General features: G+C 47.2%; 1 protein-coding gene and 1 long non-coding RNA gene across 2 annotated transcripts; one reads left to right on the plus strand and one right to left on the minus strand.

The window, feature by feature from the left end:
* Positions 1–3: 3 nt before the first annotated feature.
* On the minus strand, positions 4–21,198 carry DNAAF2 (dynein axonemal assembly factor 2). Its single transcript, XM_082229852.1, has 3 exons — positions 18,682–21,198; positions 6,013–6,159; positions 4–3,130 (listed from the first exon to the last, which is right to left on the minus strand). Exons 1-3 carry the CDS (start codon positions 20,905–20,907, stop codon positions 2,612–2,614), a joined length of 2,892 nt encoding a protein of 963 aa, XP_082085978.1. The 5' UTR covers positions 20,908–21,198; the 3' UTR covers positions 4–2,611.
* LOC309529332 lies at positions 8,498–9,428 on the plus strand. The gene is made up of 2 exons (XR_014218164.1): positions 8,498–8,784; positions 9,318–9,428. It is a non-coding gene; the product is annotated as an uncharacterized lncRNA (long non-coding RNA).

Here is a 21,198-nt window from a genome sequence, read left to right on the forward strand (position 1 = left end):
GTCTTTCAGTGATCCGAAACAATCCCTTTTAATTTTTATAGCGCCAAATTAAAAGAACAGCTTCAACAATGGTAATGACGACACAGTGCAATGATACAAAGTAAAGTAAATTAACAACATAACATTTGAAGAACTGAACTGAAAACAATGACAACCATTTACCTCCTGTTCCAGAAACAATTCAGGTTCCTGCGTAGGCAGCCCAGCTTAATGAATAATTAAAAATAGGGCTGGGTGAAGAAACAGAGGAGAGCATCCAAGAGCTAAAAGCCCCAAGCAATGTAAAGTAACAGCATATGCAGAAGAGATATACTAATTGAGAGCCTAGTCTACATCTGTGCTAAGAGGCTCAGTAACCTTCAAAAGCCCTTCTTGATGAAAGAGCACAGACTTAATTTAACTAGGTATTGAATGTTACAGCGCAATCCCATCAAAAAATTCTCCTGCACAAGTTCTTCGTAAAGTAAATGGGCCTTGTGCGAAAGAACTTCCCAGTGGATTGTGCCCTTCCTTGCCTCTGGAAAAAGGCAATGAAGATGAAATCCATTTCTATGCCCAAAATGTAACAAAGGCCAATTTGTGTATTGTGGTGCAGTAATACAGGCAGCAGCAGAAAACACAAGATGGCAAAGTCATCTCCAAGGCATCCCTTAGACCTGCAGCAAAACGCTTTATTGGTGAATTTTAGTGTGTTCCTAGATTTTACAGGACAATCCAATTAGTGGAAACTACTGAATTCTGTCTAACATAATTAACTGCTGAGTGTTTTCCAGAACTTGACTTTCTGGGATGCAAATGTGTTTCTTCAGGTTACAAGAGAGGAAAGACTTCATTAGGTTAGTCTCCCCTGCTCCATTTCAATTTTGAACATGCTAATTAATGTAGACAGAACTTCTAATTTAATGGCTTGAAGAGTGCTGATGGGTTTTCAAGCAGGTCTTAATTGAGAGTGGGTTCTGGTGAAATCTGTGGGACTGAGAAGAGGGTTACAATCCTGCTCCAGCCGAGCACTGTTGAGCCCCAATGCAGATCACTGGGGAACAATTCTTCCATTTAAAATGTGCTAAGTTTTAGCTTCATGGTAGGTACCTGCCACATCCAGGGTATTGATGACGTTTGTTAGAACAACAGTTGGCACAAAATCTCTTCCTGTAAAATGCAGGCAGTTTCAAAAGCATCCAGCCTAGCTACGGTAGACAAATTAAGCAGAAGTTCTAAAATAGTCTTTGAACTGTGAAAACTAGTTTGGCCGACAGAAAACCTGAAACACATTTCTGCCGTAAAACGTAGAGCTGGGAATAGATCTATGTACAGTAGCTGCTTGTGGGGTGTGCTATTCTCTGGCAACGGTTGGGTACAGCCCTGTCCCTCGAGTGCATGCTTACTTTGAAATCAATTCCATTAAAATGAATAGTATTATCTTCCTGTGAATGCAGTTTACAATCTGGCTATGACACCCAAAAACAGTTTTCATGCAAGAACCCAGGGGCTTTCCCAAGACAGTTTCAACACTTGACATTCAGGAGACTTGCATGGGTTTTGATGAACAGAGAGCAACTCATGGTATGTATACTGGTTTTAGTATCCACCATGAAAGCAAGCAAGCTGGTTTTTGCCCAGCTGGTGCTGTTGCATTTTGATCTACCTGTTTGAAGGGTGCTTGCAGAGTGTGAAACGGATGCCCCAAAGGCAAGCCATACAAATTCACACCTAAAAGTGATTGTGGCAGCACAAGTCATTGTGAAATGTGAGGCTTCTGAGACGGGAGGACACTTCAAATAGTGGGTTGTTGTTTCCCCATCAGCAGAGAAGAGATGGGAATGCTGGAGGAAGGGGAAGTTGGAATAAAGGCATTATGAAACCCTGAAGTTGTGACGAGGCCTTGCGCAAGAGCATGTCTCAGTTGGCTCAGCCGAGAGATGAATTAGCCTTCTGCCCACACAGCCTCTTCGCTTTGCCCTTCCAGGGCGCAAGACGTCACAACCAAGAAGTCTCCCTGTTTCAGTCAGTGGCTTCAGAACAAGCCAGCATCCTAAACGAAACTTCAAAGTCTGGTTTAAGATCCTCATTCCAAAGTAACTATAGTCTCCCAGTTCAGAATGGGAAATGGGAAATTGATTAGAGACTTCCTGGTTTAATCCTGTTTGTGTGCACAGGCAAAAGGCATGTTCCTATTTCAGTTTAACAAACCTAGATGTAGCCTGACCACGACCTGTATGTTCCCCTGACTACTCGCAGCAACGGGATTTTGACTTGAATGAACTGCCAGTTTCTTTCTGAAATTCAGCAACTTGCTGAGTGCTCGTCTAAACCCAGGGCTGCCAAGGCACTGCTCTCCAGATGTTGCTGCACGGCCACTTCTCTCCTTCCTGACCTTTAGCTGGGGCTGATCTGGAGAGCACTGTGTTGGTAACCCCTTCCTGGGGTCCAATCCTTTCAAATCTCCCAAATGGAAGTGAACGTTTTTGAGCACATGGGACCGGTGCTTTGTTTCCGCAAGACTTGGGGTTGGGGTTCTGCACCGTCCCTTTCCTGTGCTCTTTGGAGGAAATGCAAAATATAAAACTTGAGGTTTTTTCTCGCCGCAGAGCCCGGCTGGGAGCTCAGCACATTAATCCAGTTCATACAACAAAGCATTCTGAAAGGCGACTGCGCAGTGCGTTGTGTGGCTGGTAATGTACTGCACACTTCCATCCCGCATGTCTGTTTCCTTTAGCACAGGAGGAGCCGGCCTGCTCCTGCCCTGGCCCTGGCTGTTCTGTGCTGACTCTGAATGCACACCCTTCCCCCCTCTGGTCTGGCCAGGCTCCTCCCAGTCAAACTGGGCTTGCGGTGTGGACGTGGCTCTTTCCTCCTCCCTTGCAAAAGCACGTTCTGACTCACGGCACTCCCTTATCTGCTGTTTCCCAGGGCTTGCCAAGCTGGGGTTGCTGGGGTCAAGCTCCAAACAATGGCCTGGTCCCCCGCCAACTTGGCCCATTGTTTCCATGGATGTGAGCGGAGCTGTTTGTGCGGGGCAGCTTTCTGCGTCTGCTGAGAGTTCACTGCCATTTTCTTCTTCACCATCCTCTCCCTTGGGAGCAGCTCCTTCTTGCATTTTACCAAGCTCAACGCCGTTCTGCTCCAGCGGCTGTGAAAAGAAAGGGGGAGAGATGTTTGTTACAGTGGTAGGCTAAAGGTAGAGAGAAGTGTTGCTGAAAACGGTCTCAGCCACCAAACAGGAACAACCTGGGCTTCCTCCCAAACAGGTCTCCCTTTTAAGTTCGTACCTTCTTGCAATGTTTCCAGTAAACAGGGCTGGAGATGTTTGCAGGCCTGGCAGTGGACCCTGACCTACAAAGCTCTGGGAACATGCTCAGAGGCAAAGTTGCAAGAGTTCTGCCAGGTGGCTGCCCACTGTGTGCTCCTCACAGGAAGGATGATTCTGGCTGGGTTGTGCAAGATGCCTTGCGCTTGTCACAGAGCCGTAGTTACCCAATGCCTGGGGGCCATCTGGATCATGCACATTTCAGAGAAGGAGTCATGGTTTCAGCTGAGGAGACTCAATGTGCATAAGTCATAAGTGGTGCACTAATTGGTTTTATTCTGATTACATGGTGTACTTGGACTTTCGACAAGGAACCTCGCCAAAGACACCTCAGTAAGCTCATGGAATAATTGGAGAGGTCCTCTTGCAGATCAGGAATTGGTTAAGTATCAGGAAGTGGAGAGTAGGAAGAAATGGCCATTTCTCTGAATGGAGAGATGTAGAAAGTGCATTCCCCCAAGAATGGATACTGAGACCTGTGCTTTTTAACTTCTTCATAAGCAATCTAGTTTCCTAGCCCAGTTTCCAGGTGATGTTAAATTGTTCAGGGATGATGAAACAAAAGGAGATTGTGAAGACCAAACTGGGTGAATGGGTGGTCAAATGGCAAATGCAATTCAGTGCAAACAAGTGTAAAACAACGCATGTAGTCTAAATTAGGGCAAAGGGGTGTTTTGAGCCTCAACACCTTGTTGCTGAGGAGGACTGCATCTAAATCCTCCAAGGACCCTCTATGACAGTGCCCACAAGCAGCCAATGATTGGTAGCCCAGGTCCCTAAGTCAACATTCTTCCAATCGTTCCTATGCAACAGGACGGGCCACATTCTGTGATGCTCAGAAGACTTTACACCAGCTCTCATTTTCACTGGCAAATAAAGCAGTCCTCTAAGATACAGAATAAGGCACAAACTCTCGCAGAGTAGCCTGGATATGAGCAGCAGGTGGTTGCCAACTTCCAGTGTGGTGTAGTGGTTAAGAGCGGTAGTCACGTAATCTGGGAAACCGGGTTCGTGTCTCCGCTCCTCCACATGCAGCTGCTGGGTGACCTTGGGCCAGTCACACTTCCTGAAGTCTCTCAGCCCCACTCACCTCACAGAGTGTTTGTTGTGGGGGAGGAAGGGAAAGGAGAATGTTAGCCGCTTTGAGACTCCTGAAGGGGAGTGAAAGGCGGGATATCAAATCCAAACTCTTCTTCTTCTTCTTCATATTCTTGGCCCTGTGCAATCTAGGACACCAAGGTGGTCTGTGCCACGGTGCTGGCTGCAAATGTTAATGGAAAAAGCTCTTCTGCTCCAGTGCAGGACTGAGAAAAATGAGAGCACAGATAAGGGAAAACACACCACGTAGATACCAACCAAGAGGTCTGGGTGTAGGCTGGAATTGCCATCCAAGCGATATCAAGCTCTGCTCTCCTTTCAATAATTAAATGTAGAAAATCAAATATTGATATTCATTGCAGTTGGCAAGTTTCCAACGGCTAACAAACAACAGGTGCCAGACCCAAGGTAGAAATGCAAGGCAGCCTCTGTGAGGCTTTAAATGGAAGCTGTAAGTTTACAACACATACAAAGTGTGAGACACTTTTATTTTACAGTAGGGGAAGCAGAAACAACCCCAGAGTCCGTAAGGAGAGCTGGGCTACAAATACAGGTGTCTGCTCTTATCTTTCATTTCATTGTGTGCAGGCAATTAAAGAGAGTGCACCTCGCAACCCACCCCCAGGAGCAAAGTCCAGACTGTGGCCTTGAACTTTCAGAGTCTGATCCAAGATACAGGCTGGCTGAGGCACATGATTATTGAAATAATATTTGCAAATGCAGCATGTGGAGCCACACCGTGTTCGGTCTATTTCAGGAAGAGATTACAACTCATCTGCTGCCACTTTTAATCATTTATTATTTGGGATATGCTATAATTTTACAAATTGTGAAGTTCTTGTAATGATTCTGCAGATTAAGTTGGGAGGAGGGGAGGGGAGTGACATCCTAGAAACCCTCATTCTGTGATGGGAATCTGACCGTTTGTTACAGCAGGCTATTTGAGAAACCGCCACACAGGACCAAGTAATTCTTAAATTCTTAAAATTTCAAGAGACTCTAAATATTAGGTGTCAGTCCAGCCAGCTGCCTCTGTTTATATTTGAATATGGATTTCTATTCCTTCCAAGATGACAAGTCTTCATGCTCTCCAAAAGGGCTTCAAAATCACAAAGCTTACAAGATCCGCAATAAGATGAGAAAAATCTGACTTCCGACATGCAGTTAAGATCCTCTCCAAATGCAGTGGAACAGTGTTGTCTGTTCTGGGAGCATGTTCATGGCCATCAGGAACATTCTTGCTTATCCTAAATCTCTCTCTGCAGTTTCAATTCAATGTTGCTTGTCCTGCATTGAGTTGAAGCCAAATTCTGGCTGATCTGCAGATTTCTCCACAAGCATGGCAATCTCATTGAAACATAGAACATTCCCAGCACACGCATGCCAGGGTGGGGAGCTTAATACAAGTGGAATAGCAAGTTGCCATGTTTGCTGAACATTTAATTTGGAAGTTTTCAGAATCAATGAGCGCCCGTAACGCACAGGTAAAAATATCCTTACAAGCAGCAAGGTGTTGGGCAAATGGAACTGGAGACAGGTAAGACAGTGACTGGTTACTCCAGTGTTGTTCATGGATGATAAGGCAGCCCTGCTGAACAATGCCTTACCTTTAATCTGATCTGACTTTTGCCCTCCGAGACATCCAACACTTCAATTAATGGCTGATGTTCCATCTCAGACGGGCTGGAACGGGACATCCTCGAAAGACTGTCCAGAAACTCATCCACATTGTCTTCAGTGACAAACCACCTTTCCTGAAGGGGAGAAACAAGTGCAAGGATTAAACTTTCCCTTTGGTTACAAAACACTAGCCCTTAGGCACCCCAAAGCTGCCGTAATCCCCAGATCTCTGATTCTCCTTAAAGCTGGCATTCTGGTGAGCTGCTGCGTGCTTGCAGGTGATAATGCTTTTTCCATAAGCTGGCAAATGGCACAAGGGCAGGCCAGACCGGGTTGGTTTTGTTTTCTTTTTCTTTGATTAAAGCCTTTTTGCCAAGGCCCTTCTTCCTTGTGAGCATCTGTCTGAGGGATGCCATGGAACTCCAACAAAAGAAAAGTCTTTCTTGGCAGTGGCACCTGAACTCTCAAATGCCCTTGCCACACAGCCTTTAGCAATGACAAACCTAGACAGCATCTTAAAAAACAGAAACATCACCTTGCCAACAAAGGTCCGTATAGTTAAAGCCATGGTTTTCCCAGCAGTGATGTATGGAAGTGAGAGCTGGACCGTAAAGAAGGCTGATCGCCGAAGAATTGATGCTTTTGAATTATGGTGCTGGAATGAGACTCTGGAGAGTCCCATGGACTGCAAGAAGATCAAACCTCTCCATTCTGAAGGAAATCAGCCCTGAGTGCTCACTGAAAGGACAGATCCTGAAGCTGAGGCTCCAAGACTTTGGCCACCTCATGAGAAGAGAAGACTCCCTGGAAAAGACCCTGATGTTGGGAAAGATGGAGGGCACAAGGAGAAGGGGACGACAGAGGACGAGATGGTTGGACAGTGTTCTCGAAGCTACCAGCATGAGTCTGACCAAACTGCGGGAGGCAGTGGAAGACAGGAGAGCCTGGCATGCTCTGGTCCAGGTGGTCACCAAGTGTCAGACACGACTGAACGACTAAACAACAACAACATACACAGCCTTGCTTCCTTGGCACCCTCATCAGAGTCCTTTCAGCACCAGGCTAAGGTGTTTTTGCTCACAGAAGCATTTTAACCTTGTGTAGTACATTTTAATGATTAACCATTTTATCTGTTGTTTCATTATTGTGCTTATGCTGTATACACCCAACCGGTCTGAAGGTCAGGATGAAGATTCAATATATACAGTGACAGGCCAATTCTATGTTAGGCTGCAGACCTTTTTTTAAGGCCTTTGAGCAAGAATCCAGATGCAAAAGTGTTGCATTACTCAACCCCAAAAGACATTCACCAATGAGAGAGAAACAGAGGCTATGCAGATGTGTCAACCTTTTTTTCTGGCAAAGTGCCAGCGCCTTGTACAACTGTGCGGCGAGGAGAAATTCAACAGGTGAAGCTTTTTACACATGGGGTAAATGAACTGGACCATGTGGCAATAAAATCTTCAGCCAGTGAATTTTTGCTTGTCATACAGTTGTAAAAAAAAAAAAGTAGAGCAGATCCCCTATGAGGAAATGTTGCAACATTTGGGACTTTTCGGTTTAGAGAAACGGCAAGTACGAAGGCAACGGTGCCCAAAGCTGTTCTCTGGATTGCAGGTACATGCGTGCTTTGTCCTGGAGCCGCCATTTCCTCAATCTCAGGGGACAGCTGGGAGAAGCCTCTGAAGAGCTCCAGCTAGAAGAAAATACCAAATGGAATGGATGCCCCAAGGAGCTCTATGGATCTGGCCTTTAAAGCTAAAGTAAAATGTCCAGGTTCACCGATGAAGCAAACTGCCCAGTAGGGAATTTCACTTTCGTTATTTTTGCCCATGTTCCCTGTCTGCACATCACTGAAAAAGATGGCTCCGCATGCTGTCCTGGTTCACATATAATGCTGAACTGTAGTTTAATAATAACAATAACAATTACAGTTTTATTATCTATACCCTGCCAATCTTCCCTGCCCTCTCCTCCACCAGGACAACCAAGAGGAGGAAATCAGAAGTGATTGCTTCCATCTGCAGATAACCATAGTGACTCAGGTCCAAAGCTAGGGGAAACTGTGATGAATGTTAACTATATTTCAGAGAACAAGCCGCCTTCAAAATGCAGTGTATTAACTATAGTTAACACTGATCATGGTCCTCAGTTTGGACAAAATAAGTAATTACAGTTGGCTGAAAACAGAAGCAAGAGCTTTCCATTTTCTTGTGGCTTTTCCAGAGGAGAGGGAGGTGCCAGAATCTCCCCCAGACTCATTCTCATAACCTTACATCACTGTCGCCACTGTTTCAGAGTTAACAAAACCCACACATGCGCCTTGGAACATGTCACTCTCAAGAAGCTTCACATATATTAAGATACATTTTTATTTTATAACATTCATAGGATGACTTTATAAACTCATTCAACGCGGCTTACAGCCTTATAAAAATACAACTTTCGACAGAAATAAGACTTCTAATAGAACCACAATGTTAAGAAAACCTGCAATAATAAATACATGTCCAGCCCAGAAATAGCACACAAATCCATCAACCAACAGAAGGCCAATGGCAAGATGGAATATCACTCATAGGTAAGTCACTGAACCCAACTGGGCATACTGAGAATATTGCACAAAACCACAATAACGATGTATGTCTAGGACTTAACACTATGTCAGCACTATGTCACGTTGTTCATAAGGCATTAAATAAAAGCAATTAATAAAGCACATTTTGGGTTCACAGTAGTCTTTGGAGCAATTGCCAATGGTAAGAAATAAAGCTAACAGATCCATTTTTGCCCCTTTATCAATAATACCCAGTGCTAAGTTATTAGAATTGAAAGTTTCTCTCCAGCAGACTGCAGGCATTTTAAAAGTAGGTCATGCGCTGGATCTAAATTAAGTTAAGGTGCCTTTATGGTGAATTCAGGAAACAGGTTCAAAAGAAACTCAGATCTCAGCGCCTCTCTGCCTTTTTGCAAATCCTGCTGCAGAGGAGATCAGCTAAAGTCAGAGTCTCTACGGCAATGGAAGATGAAAGCCACAAAGGGGTGAGTCTCCTATGTATAAGGTATTAGCAATGGCCAGAATTAAGACAGCTCCAGAAAGGCTTTCGGAAGCTTAATCAAGAGGTTAATAACTTTGGTGACACAAGTTTCCTATACCAGGAAGGCGGCAAATGAAACTTAAATATTAATGGCTTCTAGAAAATGATGGTGCTTTTTATCAGCGATTAAATCAGTAACAATTTTGATGGGTAGATTTTTCTTTTCAAAACGTATTCTCTATTCTTTATTCTAGTTTCTGTGATGTATCAAGATGGCAAAATGGCTTGAAACGGCCCTGGGTTTATTTCCTCCTGTCATTCCCATTTTCGAATACCATGTTACAATAAATATTCTAATCCCGGTTCTATATTTGTTACGCCTCTGCTTTGACAAATAATGCTTAGATAAATAGAAACTTCCAAAGCAAAGGTCAACAACGGCACCAAAGCAAACATCTATAAATCACTGAAAATTAGTATGTAACAGCATGTGGGGGCTCCTTTCTTTACTTTTAGAACTGCTTTGTTTACGCAAATTTTTCAAAACACTGTTTTGCATCTTACAATGTTTTTGAACAGTTTTATGTGCTAATGGGGTGTACTTTTAGGGAGTTGTTTGTTGGATGCTCTGAGCATTTTCAAACAGGAAGGCAGGATTAAAAGAGCTTTGAAATAAACTGAACAAATAAAATCTGGTGACAAATGTGGAAATGTGGACTTAATTTCATCAGATATTTATAAAGGATAGGAAATGGAAGAACTGACTACTTTGCTCCACATTAGGGAGGACACTAGCTAGACAAATATATTTATTTTGGGGAAAGGGCGTGGCATTAAGAGAGGTGTGTTTTTTGCTCTGTGATTGTCTAAGAGTTGCTCCTTGTTACACTAATTCGCTGTAGAAAAAAGAAGAGGGGAAAGAACTGTTTAATAGTCTGCGTGAAACCTTTGTAAGTTGTGCATAATTGCCCCATCCCAGTGTTGCTAAAGAGAGATCTGTCTGTTTATGCCTTCTCTCTGATTCCTGTTCCTTAACCATTTACTTACTTTTAAGAGGACCTCTCCTCTGATCCCACGACAGCTAAGCTTACTCAGGAGTCTAATGCTCCTGTCTATCTGAAGTATAGACTAGCCTAGAGCAAAGCTGCCACCAAATACTTCCATCCTAGCAACCCACTGCAAATCCATTCAGATGACTAAAGCTGATTTGGGGAACTGGGCATTAAAATGGAATTAACGCTGTGGACATAGTTTTATGGGGAAAGTGTGTATTATTAACTAAGGGGGGTTTATTGCTTACACCCTGGCTTCCAAAATGGCTTGGAACCCATTTGCCTATTACATCATTGCTGAAATACAAAGAGATGGAGGGAACATCTTTTTTTAATCAATCTGAATATCTTTCAGTTGGCATTCTAAAGGTTTGGTTTGCATAAGATCCTGGATGGTTCGGTTGGTAACAGCCTGGTGCTGATAATGTCAAGATTGCAAGTTTGCCTCTCCGTATGGGACAGCTGCATATTCCTGCACTGCAGGGGGTTGGACTAGATGACCCTCAGGGTCCCCTCCAGCACTTCAATTCTATGATTCTACGGTTGTACCCTGATGTGTGAGCCTCCTTCAGTTCCAGCTGGAAGAGTAAACACACAGGAATTCCTCCCAGGTGAAGAAGAGTGAAATACGGTCTCCAGTCTGTTAGTGCCACCATGTGTAAGCGAAAAGGAATCCCGCTTTAAAACATTTATGTAGGTTGCCTTCTCACAGCACTAAAAACCAACCCCTGCTTCTTGGGGGAAACATAGAGCGAGGAACTCCACTGCCTATCTGCTGGTGGTGACGACGAGAGCAACAATTTCCCCCCTCTGAAAAGCAAACCGCGTTTCACCATGGCAATCCCCTTAAACGTCCACGTGCCAAAACCAATTCTAGTTGGCATTTCTCCACTCATTTGGAAAACATCAAGAACTGGCAATTTTCCGCTGTTGCCAGCAAAACATGAAACTAACTGCTCAGTTTTGGAAAGGAACAACTAGGCAAACATGTAATCTGTGGATTGACAAAAACAAAGGATCCCAGAAGAACCCCAGCACCACAGAAAAATACCAAGGTATGGGGAAACCCAAGAGATTTCACAGTAACATGTGTGCCATTTTAGAACATGCAAGATACAAGTAAATGAGTATAAAACTATTTATGTGCTTATTGCTAATGGTATCAGCTTGGAAATACTGGAAACCACAACTGTATGTTACTCACAAAAGTGTGGTGTTAGGAGAAAGGTCGTTTCTCTTTTCTGTGGGTTATATTTTACATAGTTTTTCATGTAGATTAGCACAAACTTTTATTTTAGTCTGTATTTCTTAGCTGATGTGCAGTCATGATTATTGTATCATACAGTAACGCAGGGGGCAGCAAATTGCAAGAGCAGGCGCAGGCAAAAATCACGATGCAGGAGAAACCGTGAAGCCAGCCAGTGCCTCTACCTAGCTCCATCCTTATTTCAGACATTGTCATACATTGGTATATTGTGATGCTGGAAACCAGGTATCGCCCAGCCCTGGCTTACACACTCTGCCTCCACAGTCATGGGGACATTTGAAGCTTCCACTTCCATTTTCTATTTACCACACAAAATGTAATTAATCTTATTTATGGTTTACTGAAACAAGTCAGCTTCATAAACCATGTTTTGAATTGGGTTTGTTTGATTAAACCAGACGTCATCAACCTTTTAAACCTGTTGTGAGCACCAAATACGAACAGCAACCAAGGACAGAGCTCAATCTATCCCACTGACTAGCACAAGAGAATGCTTCTTTCAAGTTTAATTTCAGTGAGTGGAGGAGACTCTGTAGGCACAAGGGAAGGTCTCTGTGGGTGCTGGTGAATGGAAGGAGGAGGAGGAGGAGGATTTTGGATTTGATATCCCGCTTTATAACTACCCTAAGGTTATGGAGAGGGACGCGGGTGGCGCTGTGGGCTAAAGCCTCAGCGCCTAGGGCTTGCCGATCGAAAGGTCGGCGGTTCGAATCCCCGCGGCGGGGTGCGCTCCCGCTGCTCGGTCCCAGCGCCTGCCCACCTAGCAGTTCGAAAGCACCCCCGGGGGCAAGTAGATAAATAGGTACCGCTTACCAGCGGGAAGGTAAACGGCGTTCCGTGTGCGGCTCTGGCTCGCCAGAGCAGCGTTGTCACGCTGGCCACGTGACCCGGAAGTGTCTGCGGACAGCGCTGGCCCCCGGCCAATAGATGTGAGATGGGCGCACAAACCCCAGAGTCTGTCAAGACTGGCCCGTTCGGGCAGGGGTACCTTTACCTTTACCTTTAAGGTTATGGAGAAAGCTAGAGAGTTCCAGAAAGACATCTACTTCTGCTTCATTGACTATGCAAAAGCCTTTGACTGTGTCGACCACAGCAAACTGTGGCAAGTTCTTAAAGAAATGGGAGTGCCTGATCACCTCATCTGTCTCCTGAGAAATCTCTATATGGGACAAGAAGCTAGTTAGAACTGGATATGGAACAACTGATTGGTTCAAAATTGGGAAAGGAGTACGACAAGGCTGTATATTGTCTCCCTGCTTATTTAACTTAGATGCAGAATTCATCATGCGAAAGGCTGGGCTGGATGAATCCCAGACTGGAATTAAGATTGCCGGAAGAAATATCAACAACCTCAGTTATGCAGATGACACAACCTTGATGGCAGAAAGTGAAGAGGAATTAAAAAACCTTTTATTGAGGGTGAAAGAGGAGAGCTCAAAATATGGTCGGAAGCTCAACATCAAAAAAACGAAGATCATGGCCACTGGTCCCATCACCTCCTGGCAAATAGAAGAGGAAGAAATGGAGGCAGTGAGAGATTTTACTTTCTTGGGCTCCATGATCACTGTAGATGGTGACAGCAGCCACGAAATTAAAAGATGCCTGCTTCTTGGGAGGAAAGCAATGACAAACCTAGACAACATCTTAAAAAGCAGAGACATCACCTTGCCAACAAAGGTCCGTATAGTTAAAGCTCTGGTTTTCCCAGTAGTGATGTATGGAAGTGAGAGCTGGACCATCAAGAAGGCTGATGGCCGAAGAATTGATGCTTTTGAATTATGCTGCTGGAGGAGACTCTTGAGAGTCCCATGGACTGCAAGAAGAACAACAACAAGGAGTCTCAAAGTGCCTGACATTCTCTTTTCCCTTCCTCCCCCACAACAAACATAAGAGGACCCTCCTGGATCAGGACAATGATCCATGTAGTCCACCTTCCTGTTCTCACAGTGTCCAACCAGATGCATATGAGAAGCCTGAAATCAGTTAATATATCAGTTTCTTGTAGGGCAGTGGTTCCCAATTGTAGGTCCGCAGACCCCTGGGGGTCTACATAACCCACCCAGGGGGGGTCAGTGGCACCATTCACATAAAAAAAACCTACCATAGAGATATCAAAATTTTCAGAAGTAGGGGCTCCATGGCTTGTCTTTTGAAAAGCAGGGGGTCTGCAGTACTAAGCTAACTGGGAACCACTGTTATGGGAAGTAGAATCCCTTCCCTTCTTGACTCATGCACATATCAACACATGATTAGCACAAGAGTTATGGAATGAATAGACAACAATCCAGACTAATTTTCCCAAGAGTCATTCTAATATTGAGCAAATTGTTCATTAAATAATTAGTGTTATTAATCCTTTCTTGCAAGGGTTGGCATTCATTTCAACTACCTCCAGTTTGTTCTTTAACTACAGTCAGCAGCTATTGGACAGGATTTACAGTGTTTGGGAACTAATGGTGCTGACTAGGGCTGATGGGAATTGTAGTTCAAACTAGGTTGGGGAAGGATGACTTATAAAGCCACCAATATATTCTTAAGCACACCTCTGTCAGTTAACCAGCTGCTACAATGTCAGTGTATAACCTGAAAATATTTATTTTTTCTAAGCATTCTCCTATGAAAGTATTTTCAGTTGCTAGCTGGAGGTCAAGCAAGAACTAATTCCACTGGCTAATTCCAAAAGAATCTAGATATGTGGGAAGGCTAGAAACAGGAAAACTAGAGCTGCTGTTAAAATTGTTTATACTGTAACAAGAAGGTATCTGGTTTCTTGGACCAAGACGTGGGTAATCTTGAATCTCTCTCCACGAGAAGGTCACTAAATAAACCCGTTTTTCTCATTCTAAACAGTGCATCTTTGCCTGAAGGCTTCATGTCTGGAATTTATGCTTTCCTGCATGCCTATTTCTCATATCTCTCTATCTTCCCTGGAGAAAAAATGGCCAATTGTTGTCCATACTGCAGGGGAATCACTGCAACCAGGCCCCATCCATGGGCTGCGGAAGGCAAAGACCCATGAGCACAGCTGAGCCAACGCTGGCAGTACAGATCTTGCTCACTGGGACACACCTTCAGCCTCCAGGTGTCAGCTGTTCTGTATGATGGAAAACTTATTTGCTTTTGCTGTACTACTTGGCTGAAAAATCTGACGAAATGAAACCAGTCACCTGCAACTGAACCTTCTCCCATTCGTAGTCCTCACACCCAGCCAGCGGCAATGCCTGACATAAGGAGTTAATGGTTTCTGCAAAGCATTAGATTAATGACCTTTCACCAGCCTCTGAGAGAAATGCCACAGTTATTTTTTACCTCCTTGCCATCAATGATCCATACTGAATGAGATAATATAATTTTAAAAATTTTAATCAAAAGGGCATTTGATCTGTTAAAACCCTATTTAACAAACTGCTGGCCTTTAAGGAACTTCAGAACGAAAGGTCACATTACCTCTCTCAGAGATGCAACCCTTGCAGGAATAGCAGTGGGGAAAGTCCAACCGTATCAAGGGCTCAGTCTCTTTCTTTAAAAACTGCCGTGGTTTTCCAATCCGAGGGTGTGCATTTAAGATGGGAGCAGAAGGTGAACACAACTAGCACTCCAGCACAAGACAAGATCCTCCACAAAGTGGCGGGTTGAACTCCAGAACAGGAGGGAAATTACTCAAGGCCACAACTGAAACACCTGAGAAAGGATAAAGATGTCTCTGTTGCCAGGAGACAGAAGCCCAAACACCATCCCCAAAAAGTAACATGTTGCAGAGTGCCCTCATCTGGTTCTAGAACCAGAGCAAAATCACAGGGGAGTTTGGTGATGGTTTAAAGGTCACTATATACTTATAAGCTCTTCTTCGACATGTTTCTGTTTAACAGAAGAGAGCCAGTGTGGTGTAGTGGTTGAGAGTGGTAGACTCATAATCTGGGGAACCGGGTTCGCTTCCCTGCTCCTCCACATGCAGCTGCTGGGTGACCTTGGGCCAGTCACGCTTCTCTGAAGTCTCTCAGCCACACTCAGCTCACAGAGTGTTTGTTGTGCGGGAGGAAGGGAAAGGAGAATGTTAGCCGCTTTGAGACTCCTTTGGGTAATGATAAAGCGGGATATCAAATCAAAACAAAAACAAAAACAAACCAGCAGGGGCTTGATTTGATCAGTTTACTCTCAACTAAACCAAAAGCAAACAGCAGCTAGTCTGGATTGCACCCCACTTTAAAGTTGAGTTTTGCACCCTGAACCTGGATGTTCAGAAGCTGGCTGTGGGCAAAAGTGTCTTTGCACAACTTTGCTTGGTACGCTGGGTGCACCTGTTCCTAGAAAAGTCAGATCTGGCCAGGATACCTCACGACCTGCATTACAGCCGAACTAGCTTTTGTTTGAAAGCTTCAGCTGGCACAGTATGCTGTGGCCAGACTGCTGACTGGAGCCAGTTATCAGGAACGTGTGGCTCCACTATTACAAGAGTTTCACTGACGGCTGGCCAATATCCAGACCCAAATCAAAGTGCTGGTTAGGACTTTAAACTTCTATTTCAGGAGCGGCAAAGCTTTCTAGCCCAGCAGACCAAGCCTGACAGGTGAAAAGGTCCTGCAAAACACCCCTATATAAAGTACAGAGCTTATTTTAGTCATTGCTAGTATACAGGACTCAGTAGCTTCAATATGTCATTTGTACTGGCATATAATTAATATTTATGTGAGTTTGAATAATTAATTATATGTCAATGCAAGTGATATTTTGATGCTACTGAGTCCTGACATACATGGGTTCTGCCTTGCCAGAATGCAACCGTAACTCTAATAGTATCTCATGTTGATGAGAGCTGACTCAATGCTCCAATTAAGTGGTAAAAAAAATGTGTGTGTGTTCTTCAACAGAGAAAAATGTATAGCCCCAGTGTCAGCAAGAAGACCAAACCTAGATCCTCTCTTTCCTCCCCTCTGCAATTTTAATATGAGGGTTTTTTCCCCCATGCAAAGAAACATTCTAGGCAACAGAACTCCAGAGAATCACTCTACAGATTCATGAGCATTCAGTCTGGAATGTTTATTCACAAAGGTGGAAGCTATAACAAGAAATGCTGTCTTCAAGGAGCAGAACTGCAAATTAAGCTAGTTTGAGTATTGAAACAGAGAGGAAGCATACTTTACTTTGCCTCTTCAGTTTCTAAACAAACATGATGACGAAACTGCAAATGGCCACACATTTGTTTACTAAACAGGTGTCAGAAGGAGGATGACAGTTTCAGCTCCCTGCTGACATCAAATAGGAGAAACTTTATAGCATATTACACACCGGCAAGTAGCAAAGCAGAAAAGCAATGACAAACCTAGACAGAATCTTAAAAAGCAGAGACATCACCTTGCCAACAAAGGTCTGCATAGTTCAAGCTATAGTTTTCCCAGTAGTGATGTATGGAAGTGAGAGCTGGACCATAAATAGAAGGCTGATCGCCGAAGAATTGAGGCTTTTGAATTCTGGTGCTGGAGGAGACTCTTGAGAGTCCCATGGACTGCAAGGAGATCCAACCTATCCATTCTTAAGGAAATCAGCCCTGAGTGCTCACTGGAAGGACAGATCCTGAAACTGAGGCTCCTAGACTTTGGCCACCTCATGAGAAGAGAAGACTCCCTGGAAAAGACCTTGGTTCTGGGAAATATGGAGGGCACAAGGAGAAGGGGACAAAAGGACGAGATGGTTGGACAGTGTTCTTGAAGCTACCAGCATGAGTTTGACCAAACTGCGGGAGGCAGTGGAAGACAGGAGGGCCTGGCGTGCTCTGGTCCAGGGGGTCACGAAGAGGCGGACACGACTAAACGACTAAACAACAAAACTAAACAAGTAGCAAAGCAAGTTCAGGGGACAAGTTCTACTGTGTAGGGTTAGGCACACACTACTCACTTCAGTACTATGAGGTGCTTGTGTTTTGACAGCGCCTTCTCCAGTTCAGCCCAAAGGAGGTCAGGTGCAATCTTGAGGCAAAGCCCTGAACAGTTTGGGACTTAGGTTCCTGAATGACTTTTTCTCTCTCGCATACAAGCCTACTCAACTACTGCCAAACATCCACAGAGGTCCTTCTCAAGCCTTCGGGGGCAAGGAGAATGGGAAGAGAGCAGTGGATTGCCATACTAAAAGGGTGTACGTAACAGTCACTACTTACTATGGAGGTTATTTTCTTTTCATCACTGTGGTAGGGAAGGAAAATGTTCCCAACACCCCAATAGCTATGGGCAATAAGAAAACAACCACAGCACTTCAGCTTAACATCACATGCATCTAGTTGGCCTTCAGGTAAAGGACTAACTGGGGCCTCACTTGCTATAATAATAATAATAATAATAATAATAATTTATTATTTCTACCCGCCCATCTGGCTGGGTTTCCCCAGCCACTGTGGGTGGCTTCCGAACTGAACATTAAAAACAATACAGCATTGGACATTAAAAACAATACAGCATTGGACATTAAAAACAATACAGCATTGGACATTAAAAACTTCCCTAAAAAGGGCCGCTTTCAGTTGTATTTTAAAAGTAAAATAGTTTATTGCCTTGACATCTGCTGGGAAGTCATTCCACAGGGCAGGCACCACCACCGAGAAGGCCCTCTGCCTCATTCCCTGTAACCTCACTTCTCGCAGCGAGGGAACCACCAGAAGGCCCTCAGCGCTGGACCTCAGTGTCCGGGCAGAACGATGGGGGTGGAGACGCTCCTTCAGGTATACAGGACCGAGGCCGTTTATGGCTTTAAAGGGCTTTACTACTCCCACAAATCCTAAGAATGGAAGAACCACCTTGCTGGATCAGGTCAAAGACTCATCGAGTCCAGCATCCTGCTGTCCACAGTGGTCAACAAGATGCCCAGCAGCAAAACATGAGCACAACAGCACTCCTTATGCTCCTTGGCAATGGGCATAAGAAATAGCCTTATACTCCACATATTTGTCTAGTCTCCTATTAATGCTATCCAAATTGTTGGCCATCCATTCCATCGTTTAACTATGCACTGTGTGAACCCAGACGCCTTCCTGTTGCTCACACATTTAGCAAGGAGCCTAGTGGGGAAAGCTTTGGAGACCCACATTCAAATCCTGCTCAGCCATGAGGGTCACTGGTGATGTGGGGCCTATCACATTATTAGTCTCAGCATAACTTCAAAGTGTAGCTGTGAGAATGTATGGGATAACAAGTGAGTCCACAATGCCCCAAGTAGAAGAAGAGCAGAATAAAAACGAAATAAGGGCCTCAAAAATATACCCTTGATTCTGCTACACCCTGAGGGTGAGAGTAATATGAAATGTAGTTTTACCTGCAAGGAATCACCATTTGGGCCAAAATACATCTTTCTCCAAAGTCCAGTGGTCTCGAGAGACTTGGTGAGGGAAATAACAGCATTATCGGGGGACACATCAAGTCCAAACTCAGGGGGACTCAGTCTATTTTCTGGAGGAAACTGCAAGAGGAATGTATAAGAAGCAAAGTCTTTGCTGGCAAAACTAACTCTGTAGCAATTTGTTCCTACTTCCCCCCTGAGGCTCTGGGGAACAATGCCTGGCACCTGCAAGATCAGCCTCAGAGAGTTTTCATCCTGAGTGCACTGGAAAGGGGGACACCGGGCGGCTGTGCTTGCAGGGGGCACTGGAGAGTCAAGGCAGCTAGCGGGGCTTTTGGCAGAATCTGGATCAACGGTGGGGCCCTCCGTGGACGGCAGAGAAGAACCAGAGGTTATGTTTGCAGGACCCAGAGAGGCAGGTGCAGAAATCTGCACGACGCTAGTGGTACTAGGGCACCCTGGTGGCGCAGGAAGCTCGCTTCTTGTCGAGGGCATCGGATCCTCATCTACACTAGAGCAGTCCAGACCCGACAGGGTTGCCACGGAATGGTCCAGGCCGTCACAGCGGGACACACGTGGAGGAGCCAGGATGCCACCGGGGCACGAGGAGGGCACCACGTCGCTGGTGACATGGGTGCTTTCGTTCAGATCCATGTCGGCGCAGAGCAGCCCCTGACTTACTCCCGCAACAGGGCCGCGTAGCTCCACGGTGCTGTCCACGCACGGATCTTCACGCGGCGCGGCAGACAAACCCGCGGCGCGGCCAGTGCCGGCGCACGTCGGGACGGTCGGACGCGTGTCAGCCGCCGGGTCGCTTTTCGCGGGATCCTCCGTGCTGCTGGCCCCGGGGCTCCGAGGATCGTCGGAATCGTTATGACCCGGACACGTGGAGAGGCCGGGCTCGAGAGCGGCCGGAGCGCTTTCCGCGGCGCACCCCGGCCTCGCCTCCACGTGGGCGGCAAGGGGCGTTTGCTCCGCGTCGCTCGCGGCTTGGATCGGGGCGCAGCCCGGCTGCGGTTCAGCCGAGCCTCCGGTTTCGGAAAGCGGCGGCGGCTCCTCCTCTTCCTCCTCCCTTCCTTCTTCCTCCTCCTCCTCCTCCTCCGGCCGGCCTTGCTCGCCGCAGCCGGGGCTCCCCTGCTCTTGCCCGGCCGGCGGCAGGACGGGCAGCACGACCACCAGCTGCCTCTTGGCCTTGTTGAAGGTGGCCTTGCCGGCGGCCTCGTCCACGGCGTAGGGCAGCGGCAGGCGCAGGCTGTAGGCGGCGGGGCGCCGCGACTCCAGCCGCAGCTCCCGCCCGCGGACCTCCAGCTCCGCCTGGGCGGCCGAGCTTAGGCAGGGCAGCTCCACCGTCACCACCAGCTCGCGGGGCACCGGGCTGGGCGCCGAGTCGCGGCAGCAGCGGTAGTCCTGCAGGTCCACGTAGGAGCGCTGCCGGAGGCTCCAGCGCGGCGTGGTGGCCGCCGGGGCCGGCTCCGGCGCCGGCCTCGGGGGCTGGGCTGGGCGAGGCGGGTAGGCGTAGGGCGTGGGGAAGGGCTGCAGCGGCGGCGGCGAGGGGCTCTCTTCCTCCCCGCTTCCCTCCGGGGCGGCCCCGGGCAGCGGCGTCCGGAGCAGCGTGGCCTGCGGGACTCCCTTGTACTTGACGCCCCTTAGCGGCACGGCGTTGGCGCGGTCCAGGCCGGGCGAGAAGTGGCTCTCCAGCGCCTCCAGGGCCGTGTCGCTCACCAGGCGGCGGAAGCGGGCCGAGCGGGCGGCCAGGCGGAGCGCGTCCGGGTGGAAGAGCACGTCGTAGACCAGGCGCGGCGGGCCGCGGGGCTCCCCGGGCCGGCGCCGGCTGCCCAGCTCCTCCCGGGCCGGCGCCAGGCAGTGCGGCAGCGTCCAGCGGCTGCCCCCGGGCTCCGGCCTGGCCTCGGGCCTGGCCACCAGCGCGTTGCCGCAGACGTTGACGTAGCAGCGGCGGGAGCCGGCCTGGCTGGTCCGCAGCACCCAGCCGGGCTGCGGGTGCAGGAAGCGCGCCTCGACGCCCCGCTGCCGCTCCAGGGCCGACACCTCCGCCTCGTACACGGCCCGCTGCGCCGGGTCGCTCAGCTCGGCCGCGTAGTCGGCGAACAGCTTGCGGAAGCCTTCGTCCTGGAAGGCCTTGCTCAGCCGCTCCACCTCGTCCCCCGTCAGCTCCAGGGCTTCCAGGCTCGAGCGGGCCGCCATGCCGGCCCTCGGAAAGCCGCCGGGGAAGGAGGAGGAGGGCGGCCGTTGCTATGGAAGCCGCCCTAACAAGATGGCGGCGGCGAGGCCCGTCGCTATGGAGACGGGGCCGGCAAAATGGCGGAGGCCGCCGTTGCTATAGGAACGACCCCGGCGGAATGGCGGAGGCCGCTGTTGCTATGGAAACGACCCCGGCAAAATGGCGGAGGCCGCCGTTGCTATAGGAACGACCTCGGCAAAATGGCGGCGGGGATAATGGAGGCCGTCGTTGCTATAGAAACGATCTCGGCAAAA

Source organism: Podarcis vaucheri (genome assembly GCF_965113315.1).
Source record: "Podarcis vaucheri genome assembly, chromosome: 1".
NCBI classification, from domain to species: Eukaryota; Metazoa; Chordata; class Lepidosauria; order Squamata; family Lacertidae; genus Podarcis; species Podarcis vaucheri.